Raw genomic sequence first — 26,061 nt, 5'->3', positions numbered from 1 at the left:
GAGGGTCAGTAGAGAAGACAAGCAAAAAGGCAGGAGGAGCAAGATTGCTCCAGGTGAGAATAAAAATCTGCTTTTCTTGCAGAAGGTATTACCAGAGAAGGATACACTAAGATGCTCCTAATCATAAAGGTAGGGAGGTGGGAATTCGGCATTTCGGGAATTCAACATTTTCTGTTGCAGGAGAATGGTCACTGTGGAAGCTGCAGTGACTTCAGCATCACGTGAATTTTCCTTTACACATCTATATGTGTGCGTGTAAAATGACTCAGTGAAGCACTATGTGCAAGGAGGAGGCTATAACGAGGATGATGTCTGTGGGAATGCTTGAGGTAGAATTTAATGGGGCGTGGGAAGTCATGACGTCCCTGGGGATCTGCCAGAGCTTTACTGTGGTGGAGGGTAGAAAGATATCTGTCGGACACGTGCTGGGGGTTATGGCTGCGGGAGGTGGAGGCGGTTTCTCTGAGAAAACAGGCTTTGTTAAGCTGAGGTATTCTCCACTTGGAAGGTGACATTTGTCAGTAGGCAGCACTGAAGGGTGCACTGGTGAGAAGAAAATTGTCTTGTAGCGCATCCTCACGCACAATAGCATCTGCAGCAACAGAGCAGAGATACTCGGTGACACTACATCTCCAATAAAGAGCGTTGGCTCCAGCTTACGAATTGCTAAATCAGAAAATGTGGAGGCCAGAAAGTGACTTTCTTCTGTCTTTTTAAATAAATGCAGAGTTCCTATAAAAATCGAGACCCGTTGTAGCCGCCACTGGACTCCTGCCAGTTCTGGGTCCCCATCATTTGATTTTCCTGAAACAGGCACCATGACTCCATTCGCAAGACATTTCCATTAGCATGTTGGGCTGATTCAACTTATATCCTGCCCTGTTGTGTCTGACTCATTTTTCCCCATCTCTAGAAGCCTGAAGGAAGGCAGAGGGCCCTTCTCATAGATGCTCAAGGTCTCTATCAGATAATAGCTGAAGAAATATTTGCCATGACCGCGCTATGGTCATTTTTTTGCCATTCCTTAGTCACTTGGCAGCCAATGGAGGGAAGAGGCGAGAGCAGGGTGGGGGAGAGTAAATGAGACAGAGGGACAAGAACAAAAGATTCCTTTGTGGCACAGAGAGAGAAAAAAGGGAAAGCATCACCAAATGCCCAGAAGCCATGTTTGTAACAAGAGACCTATTCTCTCAGCTTCTTGGAAAACAACTTGGAGTAAAAGGCCCTGGTTGAATTAACCCTTCATGGAGGCGACTTAATGAGCGTGCAGGGAAGAGGCATGGCCATGGGAGGCGTAAGCTGTGTGCGAGGTGGTGGCACTGGCTCTTGAGCAATTTAAGCAAGGATTGGTTGTCTGGAAAGAGGAAGTAGGGATGACGTTGAGTGGTTTGACCATACCAGAGATCTGAAATGTCAGATGTCCTTTCTCCATGGGAGCTTTGATTTCGGCAAAGATCTCTACAGGGGGTTTTGCAGCATATGAAGCAGCAGCTCTTTTCAATGAACCATTTTTCTAGGGGGGCCGGTACCTTGGACTGTGCAGAGACAAAAGAAAATAAAACACTCCACCTCAAAATATATGTTTTACTGCAGCATAACCTTGTCCAAGCAGCCTCTCTGAAGTCAGTCCCTATCATTGGCCTTCAAAAAAGCTCTTCTCAAACATTGCATCTCTTTTGCTCATGTCTTAGATCTCCCCTTGGCTGAGCAGAACAATTACGTTGGAGTTAAGGGTTCCCTATACAAACAAATCGAAGGTAGCCCAAATCCCCATTCCACAAAGAAACAATCATTTATTTATTTATTTATTTATTTTTCATCATGAACACTCTCCCTTAGCCTCCTCCTCATCATTTCTAAGAAAGTTTCCTCTGTTGTTGAGCAGATCTATGAGTGAGATGGGACTTCAGCAATGATGGTACAAGAAAAAGATACAGCCGTGGAAAGACACCCTACAATTATTTGAAGATCAAATGTCAGCACATGCCAGATCGGTTTGTATCTGAGCTTTCTCTGGGTGCCCTGCAACTTAAAAGAAGTTACTTTAAAAAGCAAAAAGAAGCAACTTGAAAGAACAGCCAGGTCAGAAATAAATGCTTCTTCTCTTCCTGAAGGACAGAAGGAGCAGTGTCCTGCTTCTGGAGCCTCCTCCTGTAGAGTCAGGCAAAGAGAAGCAAAGGGCAGCTTGGAAAAGGCTAGACGTTCCCCTTGTCCGCTTCCCCACCTCGCCAGGACAAGAGCAGCCCTGGGTCACCCATCGCCCCAGGCGCGGATGGGCAGGATGCAGCGGGTGCCCGGCAGCCCGCAGTCAGGTGGGGTGCCGAGCGGATGGGAGATGCACACAACATTACGAATGTGCTTTCGTAAATAAGCGATCACATGGAACTCGTACGCCCGTGTTTCAGCAGTGCCTTGAAAACAACCAGGAAAATCATGTGGCCGCAGAAGTCTGTGGGCTCCCAGCCCTCCCCCACTCCCTGACCTTCTCCCTCCCTTTCGTCTCCTTTCTTTCTCTCTCTCTGCATTAAGAGACGGTAACCACAAAGGCTGGGGATGAATTTTGTGCTCACTAAACTCATGGGGTGTTTGTGTTGGCACCTGGTCTTGGCATCCAACTCACCTGTGCTACTCGAGGCCACCAAGCGCTGTGTGATGTTCCCTGAAGCCCTACAAGGGAAATCCTTGTTCAGTCTCCACGAGGGATTGAAGGACACTTACCCAGAGTGGATGCTAAATATGACCCAACTCATTGCTGAGTGGGATTTTCACCATTGCAGCTCCGAGTCCTGCAGAAATTGACTTTCTCTCGGCATTAGCATTTTTATACCTGACTGGCACTTAGTGGAGTCACTCAAAAGAGCAAGCTCTGTGAGACCAATATTGAAATACAGGTCGGAAACTAAGAAATGTAAAGTTCACATCGGTCCAGTCTCCACTGCTGCCTCGTACAACTCATTCACAGTAGGAAGCCAAGAGTTTCAGAGTGCTAAAACCCTACCCAAGCTAAGAGCAGGTGGTGGTCTCTGTAGAACAAGGGCCACCACACTATCAATAAAAGATGCATGAAGAAACTGAAGGATTTAGTGGGCTATGCCAGATGAGGCTAACCAGCCCCACTGTCCCTGGACTTGTGCAGTGTTGCCAGTTATGCTGTCTTCTACTGTACATTTGTCCAGCTATCATTTCAACATAGAAGTTGAGGATCTTGGTCTCCAGTCCATAAGGCCTTCATCTTTTCCTGCTTCAGATGCTTCCCCAGATGCATTTCCATTTATTGCAGTTCCCTTCCCTTCCCTTCCCTTCCCTTCCCTTCCCTTCCCTTCCCTTCCCTTCCCTTCCCTTCCCTTCCCTTCCCTTCCCTTCCCTTCCCTTCCCTTCCCTTCCCTTCCCTTCCCTTCCCTTCCCTTCCCTTCCCTTCCCTTCCCTTCCCTTCCCTTCCCTTCCCTTCCCTTCCCTTCCCTTCCCTTCCCTTCCCTTCCCTTCCCTTCCCTTCCCTTCCCTTTTTCATCTGTTCTCAAAATACATGGGAGAATTTTGGAGCAAAGTCCCTATCATTTTATGTACCCATCTGGACTGGAGTCAAGAGGATCTGCTGGAGGCAAAACAATAAATGCCAACGTGTGGGAGAGGGCTGAAGAAAGAGCGAGTCTGTATCAGTGGGGTGTGAAGGGAGTTTCATGGGGTCCAATGTGGTTAACCTGTTTGAGCAAAAGTGCCACAGGCCAGAATTGGGATCTGAAAATGCATCTGGTTTGGGCTCAGTTAAGAATATTTATTATGGATTAGAGTGGGCTGATGGGAAAATTTGCCTGGGTACAGTGGGGAAAGTGGCTTTATCGGGGCTGGTTGGAAAGCTTCATTTTTCTTATACCAAAACCTGTTACCCCTATGGGAAACCATTTGCCAGACCAACTTCCCATGGATAGGAACAGATTATTCAGCAAGTGCTGACGTGGGATCCCCAAAAGGCTGACAAAAACCTCCAGTTCCCCAGTGTCCATCTGCTCCGTGCCATTTCCTTGCACGCTCATGAGCAGTACACACCAGAACATCTGCATCTCCTGCCCGAGCTGGTCCACCAGGTCAAATCCATCATCACTCAACATCCTAGCTGTAAAAAGGAAAAATTTCCTGTTTGACCAATTCCTCGACCAGGGATGACCAGGAATTGGAATGAGGAAATAGGACATGAAAACCCAGCACATGGTTTCTTCTACAGAGGCTGGGGTTCCTTAACGGTGCAAAATTTGGTGGTCTGCTATGGGTGTGTGTAATGCACCGCCACAGCCTTACTGATTGAAGGGATAAAATAAAGATTTAGCTTGGAGACAGCTTTGAGTCCCAAGTAAAGGTAAATCCAGACTGTTTCTGAATAAATAATGTCTCAAAACGTGGTACCTGCTTCATCTGGGAAGGCAGCCCAGGTGGGGTGACAGCACGGTCAAATCCCTTGCCTCCCAATTTGTTCGGGCTCTGCTTTTTTTTTTTTTTTTTTTTTTTTTTTTTTTTTTTTTTAAACAAAACCAAGCAAACAAACAAAAAACAGGAAGAAATGTGTAGCGAGGGGTAGGAGATGGTGTGGTCGCGGGGAGAAGCAGAGCCCCAGCACCTTACAGAGCTAGCAGCGAGTGGAGCAGGAGAGCGGAGGGTAGCACAGCGCTGTACAGCTGCAGGGCTGCTCACAACAGGGCAGAGCTCGGGGAGAATGTGCTCTTTGTTCCCTGCCTTTAAAGGGTAAGAGAAACACTTATGCATGGCAAATTAGCCCAAAAATGTATTTCTCTAAAACACCCGATTGTCTGGCCAGCTCTGCAGCTGCAGGGAAGTTCCAGGGAGAGAAGGGGGAGGCGGCGGGAAGGAGAAGAAGGAGGGAGGCAGGGAAGGAGGATTTTGCTCGCTGGAGAGGGGGGAAGGCAAGATGATTGTGCAGACAGGGGAGAAATTCTCATGCCTCGATTCAAAGAGAGCAGACGAGGGAGCGAGGGCACCCCTGACGGAGGGGGCTGTGTTGGTGGTCAGGGCCCGGTCCCCATGGGGGTGGAGAGGAAGGGGGACACGAGACAGCTGCAGCCGGCGGTGCCGGGGCGTCCTGACCCCCCAGCAGGTTCAGCTGTGCCATCTGGGCCGGGATGCTCCGCGAGCAGTGCCATGCTCCTCTCGTCACCGTGTTGCACGTCCCCGGGGGCGACCAGCCCTGCATCCTCTCCTGCTTCATAGCAAAACACGCAGGGTGCGAATCTCCATGGAGGTGCAGGGCCTGTGCTACTCTGCAGAGTGTTTCAAGGGTGCTACTTGTGTATAGAACATCCCAAATGTACCCAGACTTGGTCTGGGCTTGCTATGAATTTCCATCGCAACGCTGATACACATTTAGAAACTCCCAGAACGTTGCTGGTGGATGGATTATCCTGAACTTCCCCAGTGTTTGGAAAGCCAAACCCAAAGGTAATGTTCTCAACAACTGCTGAAGCCATGCCAGAGGTATGCACCCAGCACTGGGAGCACAGAGAGTTTCTCCGGGATGTATCTGCCACTGACTGCATCTTCCAGAGGTTAGGACATGCTCGCTTGGGTGCCCAGATTCCCTAGGGAGTTTCTGAGCTCTCAAAGGAGCCTGCTGTCTCTTTTCTCTTCCGAGAGCAACAAGAGCTTGTGAATGGGATAAAAAACTTTGAAAAAACGGGACATGCTCTGTGGGAACAGCACCACGGAGACAAAGCAGCTGGGCTGAACCCAGCCTGTGACAGTCATGGTGACTGCCGTGGTCCTGTCCCTGCCCCAAGGAATGCCACTGAAACCAGAGAATCAGATCATTTGGCTGATAGAGTCATCCCACAGGGGTACCTGCTGGATTTGGAGCAGCACCTGGCAGAGGGAAGCAAGCTCTGGGGCTGAGGAGGGTTCCTGTAAGGGAGAAGAGGATCAGACGTGCTCTGGCAGAGGCATGTGCTGGGCAGAGGAGGAGGTGGGAGCTGATCTGCTCTTGAAATGAGTGTTTGGGAAGCTGGTGACAACTCTAAAATCCTGTTGTCGCTACCTGGCTCACCTCTGCGTGGCCATTGGGGTGGTTTGCTCTCTCATGTGGTGTGTACACAGGAGAAGAGGGGAGGGAAAAATGTTGGCTTTGATCATCCCAGCAGCATTTCTCAGCAGTGACGTGCTTCGTTTTCCACTCAGGCGAAAAGGAGCCACACTGCCTGCATTGCCACCTATCCACAACAAGGCAGGGTCCATCCTGTCCCCTGCTCTCCTCCCCTCCAGCCTTAACACCCTCACAGCCCTGACATCCAGCTCCTCACACGTCCCTCTAGAAACCCCCTGGGCAGCAACTCCACAAACACGTGTGACCGAGTGACATGGGTTTAAGCTTCATTTCCTATGGCCGCAGAGCTACGGCTGGGCCCGCGCTGGGCCTCACTCCTAATTTTCCCCCCAAAAAAGGGAGTGGGTGGCACGGCTTCAAGGCAGGCCTGCCATGAGTCCCCACATCGCTTGTGGCAAGGTGGGACTTGGGGACACCACAAATCCAGCGGTGTGGAGACCCTAAGGCCTCCCAGGGATGTGGCATCACCTGAGGGTGGGGAAGAGGGGCACCAGGCAAGTGTTTATTGGCAAATAACTTGCCAAGAAATGGGATTTCAGGGGAATGAAAACGTTCACAGATCCAGGCCTAATGCAGCAAGCGGTTTTGGCCGGAAGGCGAGCGTGGGAGGGAGATTTTTAAAATATCAAAATATTTCATTTCATGGCAATCTTTCTGAATTATTCTGTTTTCTAAATGCCAAAATGTTGTGAATGGACATTTTGAAAGGGAATTTCTGACATTTCATATCAAACCAGCGTTTTACATTTAAGTCTTGACCCAGGTTGAGAGATAAGAGGCCATACACAAGAGCCTAATAACCACAAATTTAAAGCTTATTCAAATTAAAAGCTTTTTCAAGCTCGGCAGAATGTTTCACTCTCTGAATTATGCCTTAAAAATAAATGATGATAATAAAAATGTCTTTCTTGGTTCAACCACAGTGATTTCCTCCACATTTTTTTTTTTAATCTCTGCTTTTGAACCAGAGCTTACATTATTTGCCCAGCTTTCCTGGTAGAAATCTTCATTAGTGGTAAGTGTGCTGAGGCAGGCATAGTTGGAGGAAGCAGAGGTTTGGTTCAGTGTCAGCATGGGATGCTTGTCCTGAGAGCTGGTGACTTGGATCCCTTCCCTGACCACATCCCTGGATCAACGTGCCCATAGGCGACACCTCTCTGGGATGGTGGAGACACTGGAGCAGAAATGTGGTTGGGGTATCCCATTGTGCTTGGGATAAAAGTGGCTTGAGGTGAAATAAAATCAGCCTTGAGCACCTCAGACAGGGTTTCACTCTTATCTCAATAAATTTCGCTCTTATCTCCGTACAGCTGGTTAGGGTGGGGTTTTGGCTGTGCGCTTCTCAACGACGTTTGCTTGGGTTCAGCCCCACAGGTGGCAACAAGCAGAGTGACACCTAGCAAAGCCCCGGTGGCTACAGCATTTTGTCATCTAGCTTTGGGAAAGGTGGAGACCAAAGCACCATCATCTTCCAGCACTGTCCCACGGACCCTATGAGAAGCAGCGCAGCTCTCTGCGGGCAGTTTTAGAGGGGGGATCCTAGTGTAAGAAAGATTTTTTTTTACTGATTTGGGAAGGGGCCCTGGTTCTTCTCACAATGGGTGGGTGGGCTGGGGGAAAGCCACCTGGTAGGGATGAAGGACAGTGCCGGTGCTTTGAGAAGATGCTGTGCCCCAACTGCCTCTGCTGTACAAAGGCCGGTTCAGCCTCGAAGGACGTGAAGAACAGCCTTCCTCCCCCCTCTTGCTGCCCCCAGCCCCTCGTCCCCAGCACCCCATCCTCCCTGCTGGCCATGAATAGAGTTGGCACTGGTGGGCGCAGCCCCAGGCACTGGGGCTGATGGCTCCTGACCTGAATAAGCAGCATAAAGGCACGGAGCGGCCCCATCGCGGCTCCATCCCGACTCATCCTCCCCAGCTGCAGGAGCATCCGCTGCGAGCCCAGCCCGGCCATTCCTACCCCGTCCTTCAGTGCAGTTTGTCTTTCTCTCCCTCTCTCATCTCCCCCTGCCTCTCTCTCTCTTGCTCTCTCTCTCTTTTTTTTTTTTTTTTTTTTTTTTTTTTGTATTTAATCTCCTTTTTCGAACATATCATTACAGGAGCAACAAAAAAGATGGGACAATACAGCCATTGATGAGCTGCTCTCGTCCTCCCGTCCCGGTCCCCCCCACTCCCTCCCTCCCCTCCTCTGGTGCGTGCCAACACTCTTTCCACCCGCCCAGGGCTGGAGCCAGCGCCAAACAACCTCTGCTAATAAACAAGAGGAACCAGATAAACCAGGAACACAATAGAGGGATTTGTTGCACTTTAGTGATGGTGGGAACAATGTCAACTCCGTGGCGCAGCTGCATGGACCCCCTCCCATCATCTCCCCCCCCACCGCCTCGCGCCCCCCGCGCACTCACAGCCCAACACTGTGATTTATGAAAGGCCAGAGGTCACTGTGCATTAAAGGGCTCCTTTCTTGCATCATTTATTAACCCCTCTACAACAAGGGGTGCTCATTGTGGTGGTGGTGGTGGTGGGATGGGGATGGGGATGGGGAGGGGGCGGAGGAGTCCATCCTGGAGGCACCGTGCATCTCTTGCAGGATGCTGAGATGCAGAGCTAGCGCTTAAAACCATTTTCACACCAAGCCGGTGTGCATGGGGAGGAGGAAAAGCTTTGGTGAGAGGCACTTTGGCTGCAAAACGTGGGCCAGCAAAAGCAACTCGTGCATTCCAGCAGGGCTCTGCTCACATTTCATATGGGTTGCCACCTACCCAGCCTTGCTGGTGAGCTGAGCTCACAGTCAGCCTTGCGGCCGTGCACACACCTAGGGCTGGCCTGAAGGGTTGCCCTGAAGACCCCGTTGGCCATATAGTGGCCCTGTGGAGGTAATCCAGGTGCATCTCCATAGCCCTGGGACACCTTGTGCCACCAGGCGTGAACATGCAGGCCACCTGCAATGCAACCAGGCAGAGATGGACCACTCTGAGGTCCCCTTCTCAGGCCAGTAGAGATGTGGCCGAAATCTTTTTTGCTGGTTGCCATCACAGGCAGCATTGTGGTGTCACCACACGGCCATGGTGCAACGTGGTGAAATACAGATGTGCTCATTTGCTGGCCTGGTCTTTTGTTGCAGAAACTGTGGTGACCACAGTCACTTGGGGAGAGCTGATGTGGTGGCAAAGGGCTCAGCACTGAACTCTGCAGTCCCCTGAGCTCCCCCTCATCCCCAGATGCACTTATGGGCTCCTTGGAGACCCTCTCCATGGGCTAGCTTGCTGGGGAGGACAAATCTGAGCTTTCCTGATGGCCCTGGCAGCTTGGTGGAAGGGAGGTGGTGGCGGTGATGGGTTGGGACATCTTCCCCTGCCATGAAACGAATGGGGAACAAGGGACAAAGGGTCTGGAAATGAGCCCCAGATTAGGAGCTGTCCCTTTGAGAAGGGGGGCGCAGGGCAGAGGGGATGCGGAGGCTGGGGTCCCGAATTCCGGCTGGTAGCTCTGGTTACCAGCACAAGCGCTCCTGCCCTGGCTTTGGTGCCTCGGCCTGGGGCCGTGCTCCCTCGCTCGCTCTCCCTCACATTCCTCCGGGAGCTGATCAGGGCTTGAATGACACCCCAGATGACTCCTTGCTATTAATTCCTGCGAACAGAATGGGCTCCTTGTTCTCCCAGTCCTACTCTCTGGAGGAATTACAGGGGCCAAGGCAGCGGGCTGAAGCCTTCCCGACTTAACCCTTCCCCTGGCTCCCCGGGAGCCTCCCTGCTGCCAGCGGGCTGCTGGAGCTGAAGATCCTCCCGGAGCCACCTTGGTCCCTGCTGAACGAGCCCACCCGAGTCACCCAACACTGCCACGACCCCTTGAGAGGATCCCCTTGTCTCATCATTCAGCCCAAATGTACACAATTCCTTTCTCCTCCCCTCCAGGCATCCCTCCTTGGCCACGCAGCCCGAGAGCACCTGGCTCCCTGCACCGTATCGCGCTGGATGTTGGAGATTCCCCTTGAGAAAATGCAAAACCTCCTTTCCCCTTCAGTGCTTGCTTTTGCGGGAGTCACATTTTGGGATCACACCTGGCCTCTCCAGCAGGAGTCGAGGGGGTTAACAGCAAGGGACTTGCCACCCATCAAAGCAGGTAGCAGACGGACCTGCCCTGCCTCGCTCCTCTTTGATCTTCCCAGACCCTGCTAAATTGTCCCAGGGACTTTGGGGAGGACTTGTGTGGCATTGGAAGTCCTTCCCGTGTGCCTGGGGAGCCTTGGGCTGTCCAAGACGATGGGTCGGGAGCTGATCCGGGGTCTTTGTGGTTGCTCAGAGGTGTTGGACCCCTCTGCTTTCCAGGAGGGTTCCTGCACCTCCTCTCCAAAGCAGCTGGCACCGTAATCCACCGTAATCCTGCTGAGGGGTGATGAAGGCCAGAGCCTGGCTGTGGTTCCCGTGCCCGGCTCCCCGTTGCAAGGACACTTACGAATTGAAGGGCTCTGGTCATGCCGACAAAGGTGGCTGATCAAATTTGGGGTGGTTTTCACGCTTCTTTGTCCCCTGCAACAGGAGATCAGGGCCGCCGCAGCACCAGGGAGCGTGGGCTTTGGGGCCTCTCCGCTTCTCCTGTTCATGGAAAGTCCTGAATGCTGGGAGCCCGATGATATCAGATTGGGAAGGATTTCGGAGAGAAAGGCGCGAGGAAGCAGAGGAGACGGGGTTGGCCTTGGGTGCCCTGGCAAGCATCAGGCCTGGTCCTGATCTCACACAGCCTCCATAAATCAAGTCCCATGATGTCTCACGAGTCAGGCCATCCGCAGACCCATCGATTTTCTGAGTGTCATGATGAAATGTTGGCCTCTCCCTTTGCTCCTCGCTGCCTTTCCCTTGAGTATCACACTCAGGTGACCTTCAAATAAAAAGAGTAACTGGTTGAAACCTTGCCTTTTTTTTTTTTTCTTTTTCTTTTTTTTTTTTTTTTCTTTTTCTTTTTTTTTTTTTTCTGATTCATTCATGCCTTCAGCACCAAAACCTCGCCCTCCCTGGCCTGCACGTTGTCCCAGGACTGAGCTACATGGCTTCCCAGCTATTTCATGGTCGTAGTGATGAGATGTGAGAGGGCCCCGTCGCATCTCCACACCAAAGGGGACACACAGACCTCATTGACGAGGTCTGATGCACTATTTCTGTTTGGGACAGGGGAATTTCCAGCAGGTGCCAAACATCTCCACCACCCTCAGCCTTCCCAGAACCGCCTTGGTCCTCCTCCTTTCTCTTTCTCCCTCCTGGCTGAAGGGATTGAGCAAACACATCCAGCAGCTCTCCCTTAGGGGCTGAGGTCCCCCATTTCCAGCAGGAGGCCTTCCTCCTTCCTCCTCCTCCTCCCCAGCCACGGTGGGAGCAGGGAACCTCATGCCGGCGAGGATACAAGGACGCTCATCCCACGTGGGACCCGGGGAGGGACGAGGGCTCAGCCCCAGCACCTCCCCGCGAGCCACGCGAGGTGAAGGGGACTTTCTGCACCCCATCCCCAGCACGGCCACCCCACACCCGGAGCCAGCCCGCTATTGCCTGCCTCCTGAGGAGATAACAGGCTCGAGACCCCCGCAGACCCCCAGCTTTGCCCCGAATCTCCCCGCAGGCCCACCTCGGCGGGACGGGGTGTGCTGCAGCGGGATGGAGCAGCGCCGCCGTCCCCGCTGCTCCCGGCCCGGGTCTCCTCTCCCGTCTTCGGGTCTGAGGCAAGCCGGGCGCTCTGAAAAAGCTTTTTATGTGCGCGCCCGCGTGTGCGTGCATCACATGATGGCCGTTCACCTGTATCCCCGAACAAAGGCAGCGCACTGTTTGAGGCCCAAACAAGCGAGCAGGCAAAGGGAAGGAGGGGGGTGCCGGGAAAACTGAAGGGGCTGTTGAGAGAGCGGGCGCGCGCGGGAGAAAATCCTTATCAAACTCCCAATTCATGGGTCTCCCTTTCCCTCAGCACACTGCCGGTATTGTTTGCCCGTTGTGTGTGTGTTTTTTTTCTGGTGTCTGCCCCAGTCCCGTCCCCCCCCCCCAGACCCGGCTCTGACGCTGTTTTGCTCTATGGAAAGGTTTCATGGGGAACCCCTCCCATTTTCCCAGGCGGTCCCGGGACAATACCAGTGCTGTGCCCCCAGGCTGGGCACGGGACAAAAGCTGGCCCTGTCTCGTGGATGGGGAGCTCGCTGGGTTTTTGGGGCATGCATCCTCACCTATCCGTAAAAGCAGAAATGGTTTGGGGACACCAAAAGTTCCCAATGGGCATCCTCTGGTCTTTTTTCCCCCTCCAAGCCCATTTGCCCATTAGAGACGCACTCTCCCCTCTTATTCCTCCGCTTCCCATGGGTGCAGTGAATGGGGGTCACCTCAGAGGAGGTGGCCTTTGGTGTCCCACCAACGTGGCCCTCCCATTGAAACCCTACTGAGCAGGGTCCCCTGCTCCTGTCCCTTTTCCTGGTCTCTTCTCCTCCCTCTCTTTGCGTCCTCTCACCTCAGCTGAAGAGAAAGCATCACCCGTTGCCCTATAGGTGTGGTCTTCCACCGCTCACTCTCCTGTCTCTCCCTCTTCACAGCACGAGGGAAGAGATGAAACACGGATGGAAAAGACTTGGAAAAGGGTGTGTGAGCATGCACCTGCAGGCAGTGTTGCAAGGGAGAGCTGGGAACAGGAAAAAAAAAAGGCTACACACAGGGAAAGAGAATTCAGAAAGAGGAGGCAGAAGCAAAGGAGACAAAAAGCAACAACTAGAGAAAGGCAGAATGGAGGAAAAAAACACACAAAACAAAACCAACAACAACAACTTTGCCCACCATTTAAACACGTGGAGACACTGAGACTGCAGATTGCAGAAATTGTGTGTCTGGTGTGTGTTCCTTTGAGCCAGGCCCATACGTTTTGGGATGTCCCTGTTGAGGGCCAAGGCACCCAGAGCTCTTCCAACAAGGCATGGATGGGACCTGGCAGGTGGCAGCAGCCCCTGATGGGGACAGCAAGCAGTGGGACCAACGTTAGTCCACAGCCCTCTGGATTACTGAAGTTCCCTCCTGATTTACTCCTTTTTTTGCCACAGTTGGGGGTGGGGGACTGAGACACTCTTCTGCTCACCCAGACCCTGAGGACGTGTAAGAAAACATCAGCCCCGCAGTGCTTACTCTGCCTCCGGTGGGCCATGGACTTCCACTGGCTTGGGAGCTGGAGGTGTCTCCTGGTGGGAGCACTTGCTCCATACTCTAAGGCACAAAGTTCACCGGTTGCTGCTTTGGTTGAGGAAGCAGGAACTTGTCTTAATTTGCTAGGCTTTCCTTTGGGTTTTCACAGCATCCAAGAAAAAGCCACCCACATTTCTCTCTTCCAAAGGGAAAAAGGCATCTTGTGAGGAGGAGCATCTGAGCGCCTCTTTTTCTGGAGGGGGTGATGATTAAGAAAAAGAAAGAAGGGAGAGCACTTAAGAGGTTGTTATGGGCAGTGCAAGACCACACAGACACCTTTAAGCACCTCTGCCAGCCACAGGTTTGATGCCGTTGACGTGCAGCCATTCCCACTCTTGGTCCCATTCTGTAAAGAGTCCTCAGTGGGCTCTAGTGAGGTTTTCCCTGGAACCACCCCATAGTTTCAGAGCTACGTTCATAGGGAAATGGTCCTATGCTGTCAGTGAGGTCTACAAGGGCAGCAGCCAGCCCCACAGCTTCGCTCTGAGTGCGTTAGCTCAGGTGCTCAGCACCGTCCTTGGGACTGGTCCCCTTATGCTTCATGTGGCACCAGCCAGGGTTTTTGTGGGATCTCTCTAACACAGTCTGTGAAGAACAAAGAGTTGCTACAGGAGCTGGAAACGCTCTGGAAATCCCTTGAGGTTGGTTCCCTGGGTCACAGCCGTGCACCCAGACGTAGCACTGAAGCTCCTTCAGGTTGGGACTCCAGTGAGGGGCTGGGGCAGGAGCTGGCTCTGTCCCATCGCTAGCTCTGGAGGACCTGGGGAGGTCGTCCGATTTTTATGGGTGACCTCTCATGGTTATGGGGTTGGTGCTGCTCTTTGACAGCCTGATGAGAAAGGACCTGATGTCCTTCATTCTCAGGACACTCCTGACCTCCTGCAACATCCTGACCCCGGAGTCCTGGGCCAGCTTGTTGCAGCGCACTGGGGTCCCCATCAGACCCCGTGATGGGGATAAGGGATGTTGGGAACGTGGGGGCCACCGTGCCCTGCAAGAACAAGGGTGATGCTAGGGGGAAGAAGGGGAGCCCAGCCACATCCCTCCCTGCACCCAGCAACCCCAATCCGCTGGGGGTTTCATTCTCCATCCTTGATCTCCGGCCAAGCAGCCGGCGCTGGTGGAAAGTGGGGAAGGCCGAGGTGGGGTGGGGGGCTGCCTGCATCCCCTCCCCAGCGGCCTGACCGTGTCCTGGCTCTGAGAAACGCTTGGCTCCACCTTCCGCCCTTCCCTCCCCCGGTGCTAAGCAGCAAAGCCAGCGAGAGGCATCCAGCCGGGGTATTAGAAAAAACCAAGCCTCCCTCCAGGAATGGCACTCGCCTGAGCGCCTCCCCGGCAGCGCACCCCGAAGCCGGAGGGAGAGCAGGGGGGCGACTGGGACACCGCAGCCCTCGCAGGATTAGCAACGTAAGTTTTCCTACCTGAGCTCCCTGGCATGCACACACACATTCACTCTCATTTTTTTTTTTTTTTATTATTATTTTTTTAATTTTCCCTACTTTCTGCCACTTTTTCAATTTCCCCAGCAAAGCGCCGTGCCACCCTCTGCAAGCGGAGCGACAGCAGCCTTAGTTCCCCATTGACTTTTTCAGCTAAACCAGAGGCACGCTCTTCTAAAACTTCTTTTTTTTTTTTTCCTTCTTTTTATTTCTGGCTGGGGGGGGGGGGGGGTTGGATAAGGAGGCCTTTATTTTCAGAGCGTTTCTTTCTCAATGAGGGCAGCGGCTGTGCCGTGGCAGGGACTTTTAGAGGTGACTGCAGGCAGCAAGCAAGGAGGGGTGCGCGGGGCAGGCAGCTCGGCTCCGTGGCTTCTCTCAAAGTTCAACTTCACGTGTGCTTGCATCTGAATATCTGTATGTATGTGGTGCACGTATATCCCCACGGACGTGCGTGGGGATGCGATGTGGATATATTTTAAGGCTTTGCTGTGTGAGCAGTGGCTGAGGGATGGGGTGTCCCCACGGAGGCACTTTTCGCTGCCTTGTGTCCCTGGAGGTGGCCAGGAGATATGAGACGTGTCCCTTTGGTTTATCAACACGGTGCTGGTGCCCCCCTCTTCCTAGGCACTGTGCTGGCGATACAAGGCATGGCTTCAAAGGAAAGGGGCACCTCCTGGCACAAGTTTTGTGGCTGTCCCCCCGGTCCTGCTCCCCATGGGGAGCTGTGGCCAGGCAGGAGGCTCCATGCTCCCTCTTCTGGGGTCCCCAAACCCCCTTGTCCCACTGGCCCTTGGCACAGCTGGGCAGCTGCCGTAGGCCCCTCTGCAGACACCAGCTTGGGACGATCGCAAAGATAGGAGCTCCCGATTAATTGGGGCCCCAGCCCATCCCCACCCCCCTGGATCACGGGTTTTGTGGTGTGCATGGCAATTGCTTTGCTTGTGCTTTTATCAAGCGGCCCCTGTCTCGTGGTCAGCTCTTCGGAGAGTGTGGAGTCCCTGTTGGATTTGGTGGTCGCTTTTCCTTTTCTCTATTTCCCCTCGTTTTTTTGTTTTCTTTCTTTTTTTTTTTTTTTCTTTCTTTCCTTTGTTTTTGTCTTCCTCCCTCCCCTCCCCAGTGAGAAGAAGGACACCGAGAAGGAAGAAGAGACCATGGCCGACGACCAAGACCTTTCAGAGGTGGAGATGAGCCCGGTGGGCTCCGAAGACCACCACTGCCTCTCGCCGGGACCCTCCATGGCATCGGACACCTCTCCTCACCTCACCGGCTCCGGGAACGGAGAGATGGGCAAGGTCAAGAAGGAACAGCAAGACTCGGAGGCGGACGACGACAAATTCCCCGTGTGCATCCGTGAGGCGGTCAGCCAGGTGCTGAGCGGCTATGACTGGACCCTGGTACCCATGCCCGTTCGGGTCAATGGAAGTAACAAGAGCAAACCCCACGTCAAGAGGCCCATGAACGCCTTCATGGTATGGGCACAGGCTGCCCGGAGGAAATTGGCTGACCAGTACCCGCACCTCCACAACGCCGAGCTCAGTAAGACCTTGGGGAAGCTCTGGAGGTAAGAGCGGGCGTGTGAGGGGGTTGAGGCCCGGAGGTGTCCTGGAGTGGAATATGTAGTCAGGAGGAAGGATGGGGATGGTGGGATGGACGGGGTGTCCCCTGAGAAAGTTTTTTTTCCCCACAGGGAGCCTCCTCCATGGTGGCTGGGGGAACGGGGCAAGAGTGGCTGTTATACCCTATATACACAGGGAAGGATTCCTCAGCAGGGCTCACCTCCACCCCAGATGGAGCCCATGCCTCCCTTTTCCACCTGTTTCCCTCTAACTTTCCCTCTTGTTCCTGACCAGGACGCTCATCCTGGTCCTACCTGACTGTCAGGGGAGACCTTGCCTCCTTGGCTCACCCTCTGTTGGGCAAAGTTTCACATGAACAGAAGCTGGGCTGAGCCCCGTCAGGCTTAACTCGCTTGTGGCTGCCCCGAGCCTGTTTGATCTCGGGTCCCCACACCAGCAGGGGTTATCTTCCGTGCAGCACCACAGAGCAAGCGGGAAGCAAAGACATGGCTGAGGAGGAAGGATGAGGGCAGAGAGACAAGGGTTGAGCCACACACCCATCCTTCCCGGCTCGGTCCTGGTTTCGGCAGGCCATGCAGGTGCAGCGAGGCCCGTGGTGGGGAGGGGGGGGCAAGGAGAGCCCCTGCTATGAAGGGGTCCCACGCGTGCAAGGCTGGCCATGCCGCTTCATTCCCGTCAGGCCATTTCTCCCAATAACCCCGTTGACTTATCACAAGCACTTTCTGCTGCAAGCCCCCTGCACCGACCAACACCCTCTGCTTCAGATGGGCCACGAGACATTTTTCCAAGCAGAACTGGAACGCGCCCTGTCCAGTAGATCTCCTCCTGCCTCCAAACCTCCCTGCTCACAAGGGAGAACTGAGCCCTTGAGCACCGGTTGCTCCCTCTGCTGTGTCCCCCCATTTACGCCGACCCGCCAGTGTCTGCTGTAACTCAAGCAAGTGGATTGCTTTGGGAAGCTGAAGGCAGAGGTCTCCTCTGATGCTCTTTCTGCTCCTTTCTGCTTTGTTCCCCGCTGCCTTCATTTTCCTTTGCCCAGCCTCGGGCTCTGCTGCCAGCCTCTGGACCGCAGGCAAAACTACGATGCGCAGTGCTCAACCCCCTGCCTGCTCTTTTGCCCCCACCCTGGTAGCCCACAGGTTCGCTCTGTCCCCCCCACATTTTGTTGTATGAACTTGGCCATCTCCACCTATTATCACTGTGGCGTCCTCTTCCATTTGTGCCAGTATGAACCGATCTCCTTCTTACGCTTTGCCCCCATTGTTCTGCTTCCCAGCTCCTTCTGGCTCCCCTCGCCTGCATCTCCGCATCCGAATCTACCTTTTTTTTTTGCTCCCAGAGTGTTATTTCAAGCTATCATTCCCTCGTTGCGAAATACTGCCAGATTTTAGGGCAGCGGCCTCCCTTCGGACACTCCGTTTCCTTTGAAAGCAGAGCAGAGTGGTTAAATCCCTCCACAGCTGCCGTGGGAAGAGTGCACGGAGATGCAGCCCCCGGCCCGTGGTGACATTTGTGCACCCGAGCTGGAGCCGGCACGGCTCCTGCCGCCGGCAAACCAGCGTGAGAGCGGTCGGGTGCAGCAGGGGACATGGCCATCAGGTGATGGCTGAGGTTCTGCAGAGGGCCCCGGGTGTTTCGTAGGGCATTGTGCGGCCAGAGAGCGCGTGCGTCACGCGGAGGAGCTTGCAGGATCAGACCTGGGGTTGTGGCTGCCAGGTGCCGATGGCTTTGCTGGGACACGGATCCTTCCCGAGTCTTTGCTGCTAGGGCAGACAGTGGCTATCGGAGCTGTGCCAGCCCATACGGGACTGTACCACCAGGGTTATGGGTGCAGCAGCATCTGAGCTGGCTAGGACGACGTGTATTTGTCTTTCTGGTAGGGCTGGGGGCAAATAATAGGTGACAAAAAGTCCAAGGGAGGTGGCCTGAAGGTTTCCAGGCTTGCAGCCCTGAGCCAAGCCTTTCAGCCCAGCGTGCAGTTGGGTTTTCCTCTATTTAGGTTCCTGCTGCCCCCAAGGTATTGCAGCTACGTGCCAGTCTAACTGCAGGCAGCCCGGCTGAGCTCTGGCTTAATCTCAATCACTTCACAAATGCATTTGGCAGGTCCCCTGCAAAGGGACCTGGATGCTTACAGATCATCTACAAAGCGACCGCCCAAACCCAACAGCCGAAATCACTACTTGCTTTGGAAAAGAAGAGTGGCAAAGTGCGTTTCCACATGGGTGGCTGTGAGCTTGCACACGTATGGGCTGCGTTAGCGGTGCAGGGAGCGAGAGCTGGTGAGCATGGAGGCTGCCGGCAGAGCTTTAAGCCAAATATATGCACGGTGATGGGTAGGGACGGCAGAGCCTGGAAAATCTTCCTGAAGGGCCGATCCAAGTAGCTTTTCTACTAGAAAATCTTAGTGCTGGGGCCCCTGGTTTGTGTCCGCTTGGGATGGGAAAGATGCAGGCGAAGAAGTGAAGGCGCTAAAATGGAGGGCGAGGGGAAGGGGAGGAGGAGAAGGGAGGGTTTCCATGCTTGACGAAAGCTCGCCTTGGCTGCTGTCCTTCCCTGGGGTGGGATGAGGAACAGCTCTCAAATGGAGGCCGGCTGCTGAAAATGTCGGCGTGACTCTAAGCCAACACGCCAGCCAGCACCGTCTCCGGGGCCGAAAACAAGCGGGACACGAGAAGAAGGGGACAGCGGGGCTGTTCCTGGGGACGAGGAGACACGATGAAGGGACTTTTTTTATGGGGGTGGCAGCTCCCTTGTTTTCTGCACCCCACCTCACCAAGAAAACGCGCCCGGGACAGGGTGATGCCCATGAAATCCGGGGCTGTGGACATCCCCATTCCCACCACGCCAACTCATCGGGGGCGTTTGGTGCCGGGGTGGGTGGAGAGGGCTGTGGTAAGCCCCACGAGGGCTTTGCTCTGTGATCCATAAGTTCTCTGCCCGTGCGAGATTCCTGTGCATTATCGACAGGGGAGCGTTGGGGGGCGGAGGGGGAGGGCAGGAAGCGAGTGAAATCCAAATCCCCCAAATCTCCTGGCCTTTGCCTGCTCGCACCAGTTTCACTTTGCTAAAGCCGATTTGAGCTCTGATCCCAGCGGGAGGGAGGAGGGAGCAGGGAGGCTGGGGAAGAAGACAAAGGCACGGGGAGTGGGTGTCCCACTGGCCTGCTGGTGGCACTGCTAGCGGGCGGCTGTGGAGGGGAGAGGAGAGGCGGTGAGGAGACCAGGCACAGACCAGAGGGCAGGGATTTGACTCCTGCTTAGACACGGTTGGATCTGGTTCAGGTCATCCATGAGGCAGATGAGGAAGGTTGAGCTTCGGCCTTCACTGCTGGCCTCCACTGGAAGTTCACTGATACATCCAGCAGATCAAAGCTGGCTGTCCGGCATCCAGCCTCTTGCTCCAAGAGGTGCTTCTGTAAAAGGAGACATTTTGTTCCCAACCACAGCAAGTTCCCAACTTCAGCACCATCTGGGTTGGCTGTGTAGAGAAGCCCGAGCCCAGCTGCCTTGTAGTGAAGAGTTTGCCTCCGTTTCTTCACCTCCCACGGAGAAGGGGTGTCCTCAAGGTGTGAGGTTGCCTCCCAACCCTTGATGCCTCCAGAGGTCAGGATGGCCAGACAGGCTGTCCCTTCAGACCTCTTGGGCAGCCTGGAGCAGGGCTGGCTGAAGGATTAGAGCCCTCCAGGATGTGTGAGCGTGGTATAGAGGGGCAGGAGGGAGACAGGAAAGCTGGTGCTGGATTCGTGGTGGCTCAGTTGCTTTAATCTGCAGGATTAAGGCAGTGGAGGAATGCGGCGTGTGGCTGCGACCTTCTCGGGCTGCCTGGAGTGAACCCAGGTCAGCACTGTAACGTGCTCCAGGCCACGCCATACACCTTCTGGCTGAAGGGCAGGGGGATGCACAGGGAGCACTGAGAAACTTCAGTTTCTCAGGCCTTTCCTTCTTCCACAGCGCCTACAGTTTAGCAGAATCACTTGCCTGTTAGCACTGAGGGCTTGGGGGTGCCTGAGGTACAAGTCACAGGAAAAGACTGACCCCTTCTGAGAGCACTGGTTTCTGCTTGGAAGCAGGTTGACCCTAAGTCACAAGGATATTTGAGGGGGAAAAAACAAAACAAAACAAAACACAACAAAACACACAAAATTAAACTGAAGCGCTTCCAACTGAAGCTGCTAAAGCCCTGAGCAACCAGATCGTTCTCATCTTCAAGCTTTCTGAGCTGCCCTGCCTGCACATTTCACAATTTTCCTGGAGATCCTATCTTAACCAGAGCAGCTCATGATCTGGCAAGAATACAGAGAAGGAGCTTACATTTCTACAGCCTTTAATCTAGAGACCAAAGCTCATCGATTTGTACACAGTCTAGCAATGTAGAAGCTAATTTTTTTTTACAGCTACGAGGCTACATTCAAGAAGGGCTAGGCATTTGTGTTTCAACCTTTTGCATTATCCTCATTTACAGTGAGCAGGAGCTCCAGGAGGAGCAGGATACACCATTTTCCTCCTAATATTTTTAGGATATTGCAAGAGGCTTAAAGGCCCAGCGAGCTCCAGGCAGTAGCTTGGGTGGAGACAACACCAACTCAGAGCAGAGCCCACAAAAAGGCTTAAATTGGAATAAAAACAGTCTGGGGAGGAGCAAGAGATGTGGAAGGCAGCGGTATGGGTAGTAAGGGTGTGCCATACTGCCATCGTTTGATGGCAGATTCCCTTAATTTGCCCTAAATCTTTGAAAGCAGCTTTTCCGGTCTTATTTTCCATGGCTGTGAAAGGCTGCGTTTTCCTTTGGGGGTGAAACTAAAATGCAAGTGAGGCTGTTGAAATTCCTGAGATGTATAATGCAGGTGGGGAAGGGGCACCCAGCACTGGCACTGACCATGACATTCAGTTTTAATGCTGACCATAAACGATGAGGAGGAAAACACTGCTGTCTCCATTGAATCACTCCCAGCTCTCCCTGTTATTCCGGGAAATACCCTAAAACAGGGCAACACCCCGATGCCCAGATTTATATGCTGTGTCCCATAATTGTGTGTATTGGGATTTTTTTTTTTTTCTCACACACCTGCCCCTCTCCTTCCCCTCTTCTTTACCACCCTGGTCTCCGCAGGCTGCTGAATGAAAGCGACAAGCGCCCCTTTATCGAAGAGGCGGAGCGGCTGAGGATGCAGCACAAGAAAGACCACCCCGACTACAAGTACCAGCCCCGCCGGCGGAAAAACGGCAAGGCCACGCAGGGCGAGGGCGAAGGCCAGGTGGAGGCGGAGGCTGGCGGGGCTGCCGCCATCCAGGCCCACTACAAGAACGCCCACCTGGACCACAGGCACCCCGGGGAAGGGTCGCCCATGTCCGACGGGCACCCAGAACACTCCTCAGGTGAGTCCTGGGTCTTTGTGAACCCGATGGCAGGTTATGGCCAACGGGGAGGCTGAGGAAAACAAGCCATCGCTGTAAAAGCCGTAGTGGTGTGGCTCACACCTCGCTCACAACCCAGCAGACTGCTGGAGTCACTGGTATAGGGCCATGCCTGAGTTTCATGGCACTTACATTCCTCTTCTCCGGTGGGGTATCATTTTACCCTTCCTTGTTTTTGGCAAGATGATATAAAAATATTTGTTCTTGGCTGGCCATTCGGTGGCTCCCCCTCCACCGAAGTCTCAGTGCAGTTGCTGGCATACTGGGAGGAGCGGAGCTGGCCTGTGGAGCTGCCCAGGTTGAACGCAGTAACTCACCTTCTCCCCTCTCTTTCCTCCTCAAAATGTTTTTCACCTTGCAGGTCAGAGCCACGGCCCCCCCACGCCTCCCACCACCCCGAAGACCGAGCTGCAGGCAGGCAAAGCCGACTCCAAGCGGGAAGGGCGCTCCCTGGGGGAAGGGGGAAAGCCCCACATCGACTTCGGCAACGTGGACATCGGCGAGATCAGCCACGAGGTGATGTCCAACATGGAGACCTTTGACGTCAACGAGTTCGACCAGTACCTGCCGCCCAACGGACACGCTGGCCACCCAGGCCATGTCGGGGGCTACGCGGCAGCCGCGGCCGCCGGCTACGGCCTCGGGAGCGCCCTGGCTGCGGCCAGCGGACACTCGGCCTGGATCTCCAAGCAGCATGGGGTCTCCTTGTCCGCCGCCACGTCACCGGTGGTGGACTCCAAGGCCCAGGTGAAAACGGAGGGGTCCGCCCCCGGAGGTCATTACACCGACCAGCCCTCCACCTCCCAGATAGCTTACACGTCCCTGAGCCTGCCCCACTACGGTTCGGCCTTCCCCTCCATCTCCAGGCCCCAGTTTGACTACCCTGACCACCAGCCCTCGGGACCCTACTACAGCCACTCCAGCCAAGCCTCTGGCCTCTACTCTGCCTTCTCCTACATGGGACCTTCCCAACGTCCCCTTTACACCGCCATCTCTGACCCCGCACCCTCCGTGCCACAGTCCCATAGCCCCACACATTGGGAACAGCCCGTCTATACGACTCTCTCCAGACCGTAGGGAATGGGGAACGGTGACCGAAGCAGCGACGGAAAGGCTCTGAAGAATCAGCACAGGCAGAAGAGCCTCCGAACTCCGAGGTCACTCAGTGCCACCATCCAGCCACCAAAACCCACTGAGTATCTGGAAGTGCCTTTCTTGACCCCGGCTATCGCTGGCTCACCCGCCTCGAGGAAGGTTTTTCGCCCTTTCGCCCTTTACCGATTCCACGCAGGCCATGCCACTGGCTTGCAACACCTTATTGGCCTTCTAGATGAGGAGGATTCAAGACATGGAGTGACTGGTCCGTGGTGGGCTTCGTTTTGTGCACCCTGGACTTAAGAGAAGAGAGACTGTCCTTTCCTTCCCCTCCCCAGACTCCTCCAGTGAGTTAGCAAGCGTTTCCAAAAGACCACGCCGGCCAACTCTTTGTCACCTGCTGTGGGGTGAAGGGTGGCTGCTCAGCCGTGGTGAACATGTTGTGGGAGGAGGAGCGGGGAGGACGGCACGGCCGGCTTCCTTGCGATCAGTGTTGTGCAGCAGTCCTGCCTAAGATTCACACATGCATGAATCTCGATCCCCGTTTGAAGACCAACTTACGCTTGCTTCCCTGCTGATTTCCACGACTGCGCCCTAGCTTTTCTCCCCGCCTCTTCTCTCCGTCCTGCCTCTGTTTAATCCCACGCTCCTTCCTGCATGGATTTTTTTTTTTTTTGTAAGGCTTGACTGAACAATGCGTTGGACTCAGGAACTGCATTGTCACTCTTAGCCTTTCTCATATCATAGCCTGTGTGTGCGCGTGTGTTTGTGTATGGGGATGCAGGAGAGGTGGGGCAGGACCTGTGGATCATTAAGGTGCTGTGAGCGAATCCTCCTTTCTTACAATTACTTTATATCGTTCACTTGTGTCTGGTATTTCTGGCATCTCAGTCCTTTCTAATCTCTTCAGTATCCTCAACAACCTCTGAGCAAACCTAGTCCTTGCTCTTCCAGTGCCTGCCCGAAAGTGGAGGCACCAAGAAAGCTACTGTGCACTTGCCAACACCCAGAGGCAATTGCAATACTCACTTTGAACCCCTGCTCCCAACTCAGGCTGATGGGGTGTGCATCCCTGCTCGTTTGTTCATCACATATTGCAATCCATCAACACCTCCTTCCTACCTTCACTGAGGATGGAAAGATGAACCTGTGGCTCTAAGCGAGGTAGATACACACCCAGTTTTGGATGAGTATAAAGAAAACAAGCCTGGTTAGGTGCAGAAGAACTCATTTTTGCCTCTGGGATTCGAACTGGAAGCAAGCAACTCTTGCAGTCAGATCAACCCTCTTTTTTTCAGCCCAACGCCTGAGGACAGTCTGCTGACTTCTCCTTTGACACCTCCAGGACTGGGGTGGTTTGCCATGCCAGGGAGTGAATTGGCACAGAAGTTGCTGCAGGAAAAATAAAATGACTCCTGGCAATTGATCACAGAGAAGGGACCTTCCAATGGGTAATCCAGTCTAGAAAGAGAAAATACTTTGACCAAACATGGACTGTGATCCGTGCCGTTGTTTCCCTCTGCTGTTATGACTGTCAGATGCCCTTCCTGCCTCCCTTAGCTATGGATGACTTCTCCTTGTGGTGTCTGAAAAGATCATGTAGAATGTTTGCTCCCTGTACGCATGTAACCTGTTCAAGCCCTGTCCCCTTATTTATGCAAGTAGCACCTTCCTCCCCCAGCTCCCTTCCCCCAGTCTCTACGCTGTCCTAGCGCCATTAACTCTGCATTAAACATATGGAATAATAAACTTAAAAGTTTCATTTTCATGTCTCTGGAGTTTTTTGACCTCTTTCATGAAAGCCTCTTTTTTTTCCCCCATCAGTAAGTCTGTCGTGTGTCACTACAACACCGCACGGATCCCGTGCACAGCTTTCCTCTGCCTATCACTGAGAGGACACCGGCAGAACTCCAGCTGGCTTACTGCACTCCTTCATGGAGATGAAACTCTTCTGTTCCAACCATTTCCAGAGTGAGAGATGCAGTAATGCTGAATTCTGTTCCTGTGCCATTAAGAAGTGCACTATTTTGTGTATTTCACCCAATAATTCCTTAGCATCATTATTAATTCTCTCCAGAATAGGCATGTGGGGTTTCTCCTCCAATCCTCATCTCCACGTGGCCATTATGTACCTTCATAAAAAACTTCCCCTTACATAAACTTGTGGATTTTGGAAGTGTTTTGGAACAGCCATTAGTTTGTAGAAACTCAACACACCCAGCCTCTTGCCTTCCACAAGTAAGAATTTAAATACACTCTCACACACACAATATATTCAAGAAGAGAAGTATGTACCTCAGTTGTTGAAGAGGACATCCTGGGTGTAGTCAGGTCCTAGGAGACTACCTGAAGATGTTCGGAAAGAAAATGTAGAGCAGGTATTGGTCTGCTTAAGAACTTCTCTCAAGGCCAATGGGAGCAAGGTAGGGTTCCAATTAACACAGAGACTCCACAACAATTAAAAATGGATTCCAGAGGCTTCAAAGCAAAGACACGTGATCTATCCTGTGATTTTGTGTTCACTAGACACTTAATGGGTGAGTAAAATAAGCAGGAGGTCTAGAAACTCCTATTTAAGTGATAGTTTAAGTAGGAGTTCCTATATTTAAAGCTTTTTAAAACTCGTGGCACTATTTGGATGAAGTCCTGTATAGGGCCAAGCGCATCAGCAGCAGAACAGCTTAATGACATTTAATGTCAGTGATGTCAAGCTAAACAGTTCTGTGCAAAGTAAGTCTGTGACCACTCAGTGAGTTGGAGGAGACATCTCTACCCCAAACTACAGGCTGTGGGGAGAGTCCAGAAGGGAACTAGAGCATTGCCGAGCAGGTCAGGAGCGTGTAGGGGATGAGGGGAGCCATGGCAGAGTTAGGGATAGGACAGCTAATCCCAGGGGTGGAGAAGGGCCATGGTGTGGATGAACAGAAGACCGGGAAGAGAAAGTCCTTAACCATACACAAGTAGCCTTCTCTGGCTCCTCAAAAAGCAAACTAAGAAAGCGATTGGGTTCCACATCAACCATCCTCCAGTGGAAGGGGGTGCCTCCTCTCGTCTAGGAGTGTCCCCACAGCGAAGCCATGACTGAGAGACATGACACTGGTAACAGAGGGGTTAAACACTCCTCCCGCAGCCTAACAGGAGCTGGCCCAGCATCCTTCCCTATCCCTTTAATCGTATCTGATACAGATGCGAGGCTGGGGAGGGGAGGCGGGCAGGGAACAAAGAAGCCATTTAA

General features: G+C 53.3%; 1 protein-coding gene across 2 annotated transcripts; it reads left to right on the top strand.

Moving 5' to 3' along the window:
* The first annotated feature begins 14,516 nt into the window (after window positions 1-14,516).
* Window positions 14,517-24,594, top strand: SOX10 (SRY-box transcription factor 10). 2 transcript variants are annotated; one of them, XM_068665841.1, is made up of 5 exons: window positions 14,517-14,708; window positions 14,828-15,154; window positions 15,858-16,301; window positions 21,427-21,692; window positions 22,093-24,594. In XM_068665841.1, exons 3-5 carry the CDS (start codon window positions 15,892-15,894, stop codon window positions 22,806-22,808), a joined length of 1,392 nt encoding a protein of 463 aa, XP_068521942.1. In that variant the 5' UTR covers window positions 14,517-14,708; window positions 14,828-15,154; window positions 15,858-15,891; the 3' UTR covers window positions 22,809-24,594. The 2 variants fall into 2 exon arrangements, with proteins under 2 accessions (XP_068521942.1, XP_068521934.1); XM_068665833.1 differs by lacking the exon at window positions 14,828-15,154 and having other exon boundaries at window positions 14,522-14,708.
* Window positions 24,595-26,061: the final 1,467 nt, after the last annotated feature.

This window comes from Anas acuta, chromosome 1, assembly GCF_963932015.1.
Source record: "Anas acuta chromosome 1, bAnaAcu1.1, whole genome shotgun sequence".
Taxonomy (NCBI): domain Eukaryota; kingdom Metazoa; phylum Chordata; class Aves; order Anseriformes; family Anatidae; genus Anas; species Anas acuta.
The sequence above is the reverse complement of the archived record's forward strand: the minus strand, read 5'-3'. Positions and strand labels throughout refer to the sequence as shown.

Bases quoted from the DNA above. Each gene is read 5' to 3' on its own strand.
- SOX10 (XM_068665841.1), top strand. From the start codon at position 15,892: ATGGCCGACGACCAAGACCTTTCAGAGGTGGAGATGAGCCCGGTGGGC. The intron at 16,302-21,426 runs GTAAGAGCGGGC...TGGTCTCCGCAG, and splicing joins ACCTTGGGGAAGCTCTGGAG to GCTGCTGAATGAAAGCGACA. The intron at 21,693-22,092 runs GTGAGTCCTGGG...TTCACCTTGCAG, and splicing joins GCACCCAGAACACTCCTCAG to GTCAGAGCCACGGCCCCCCC.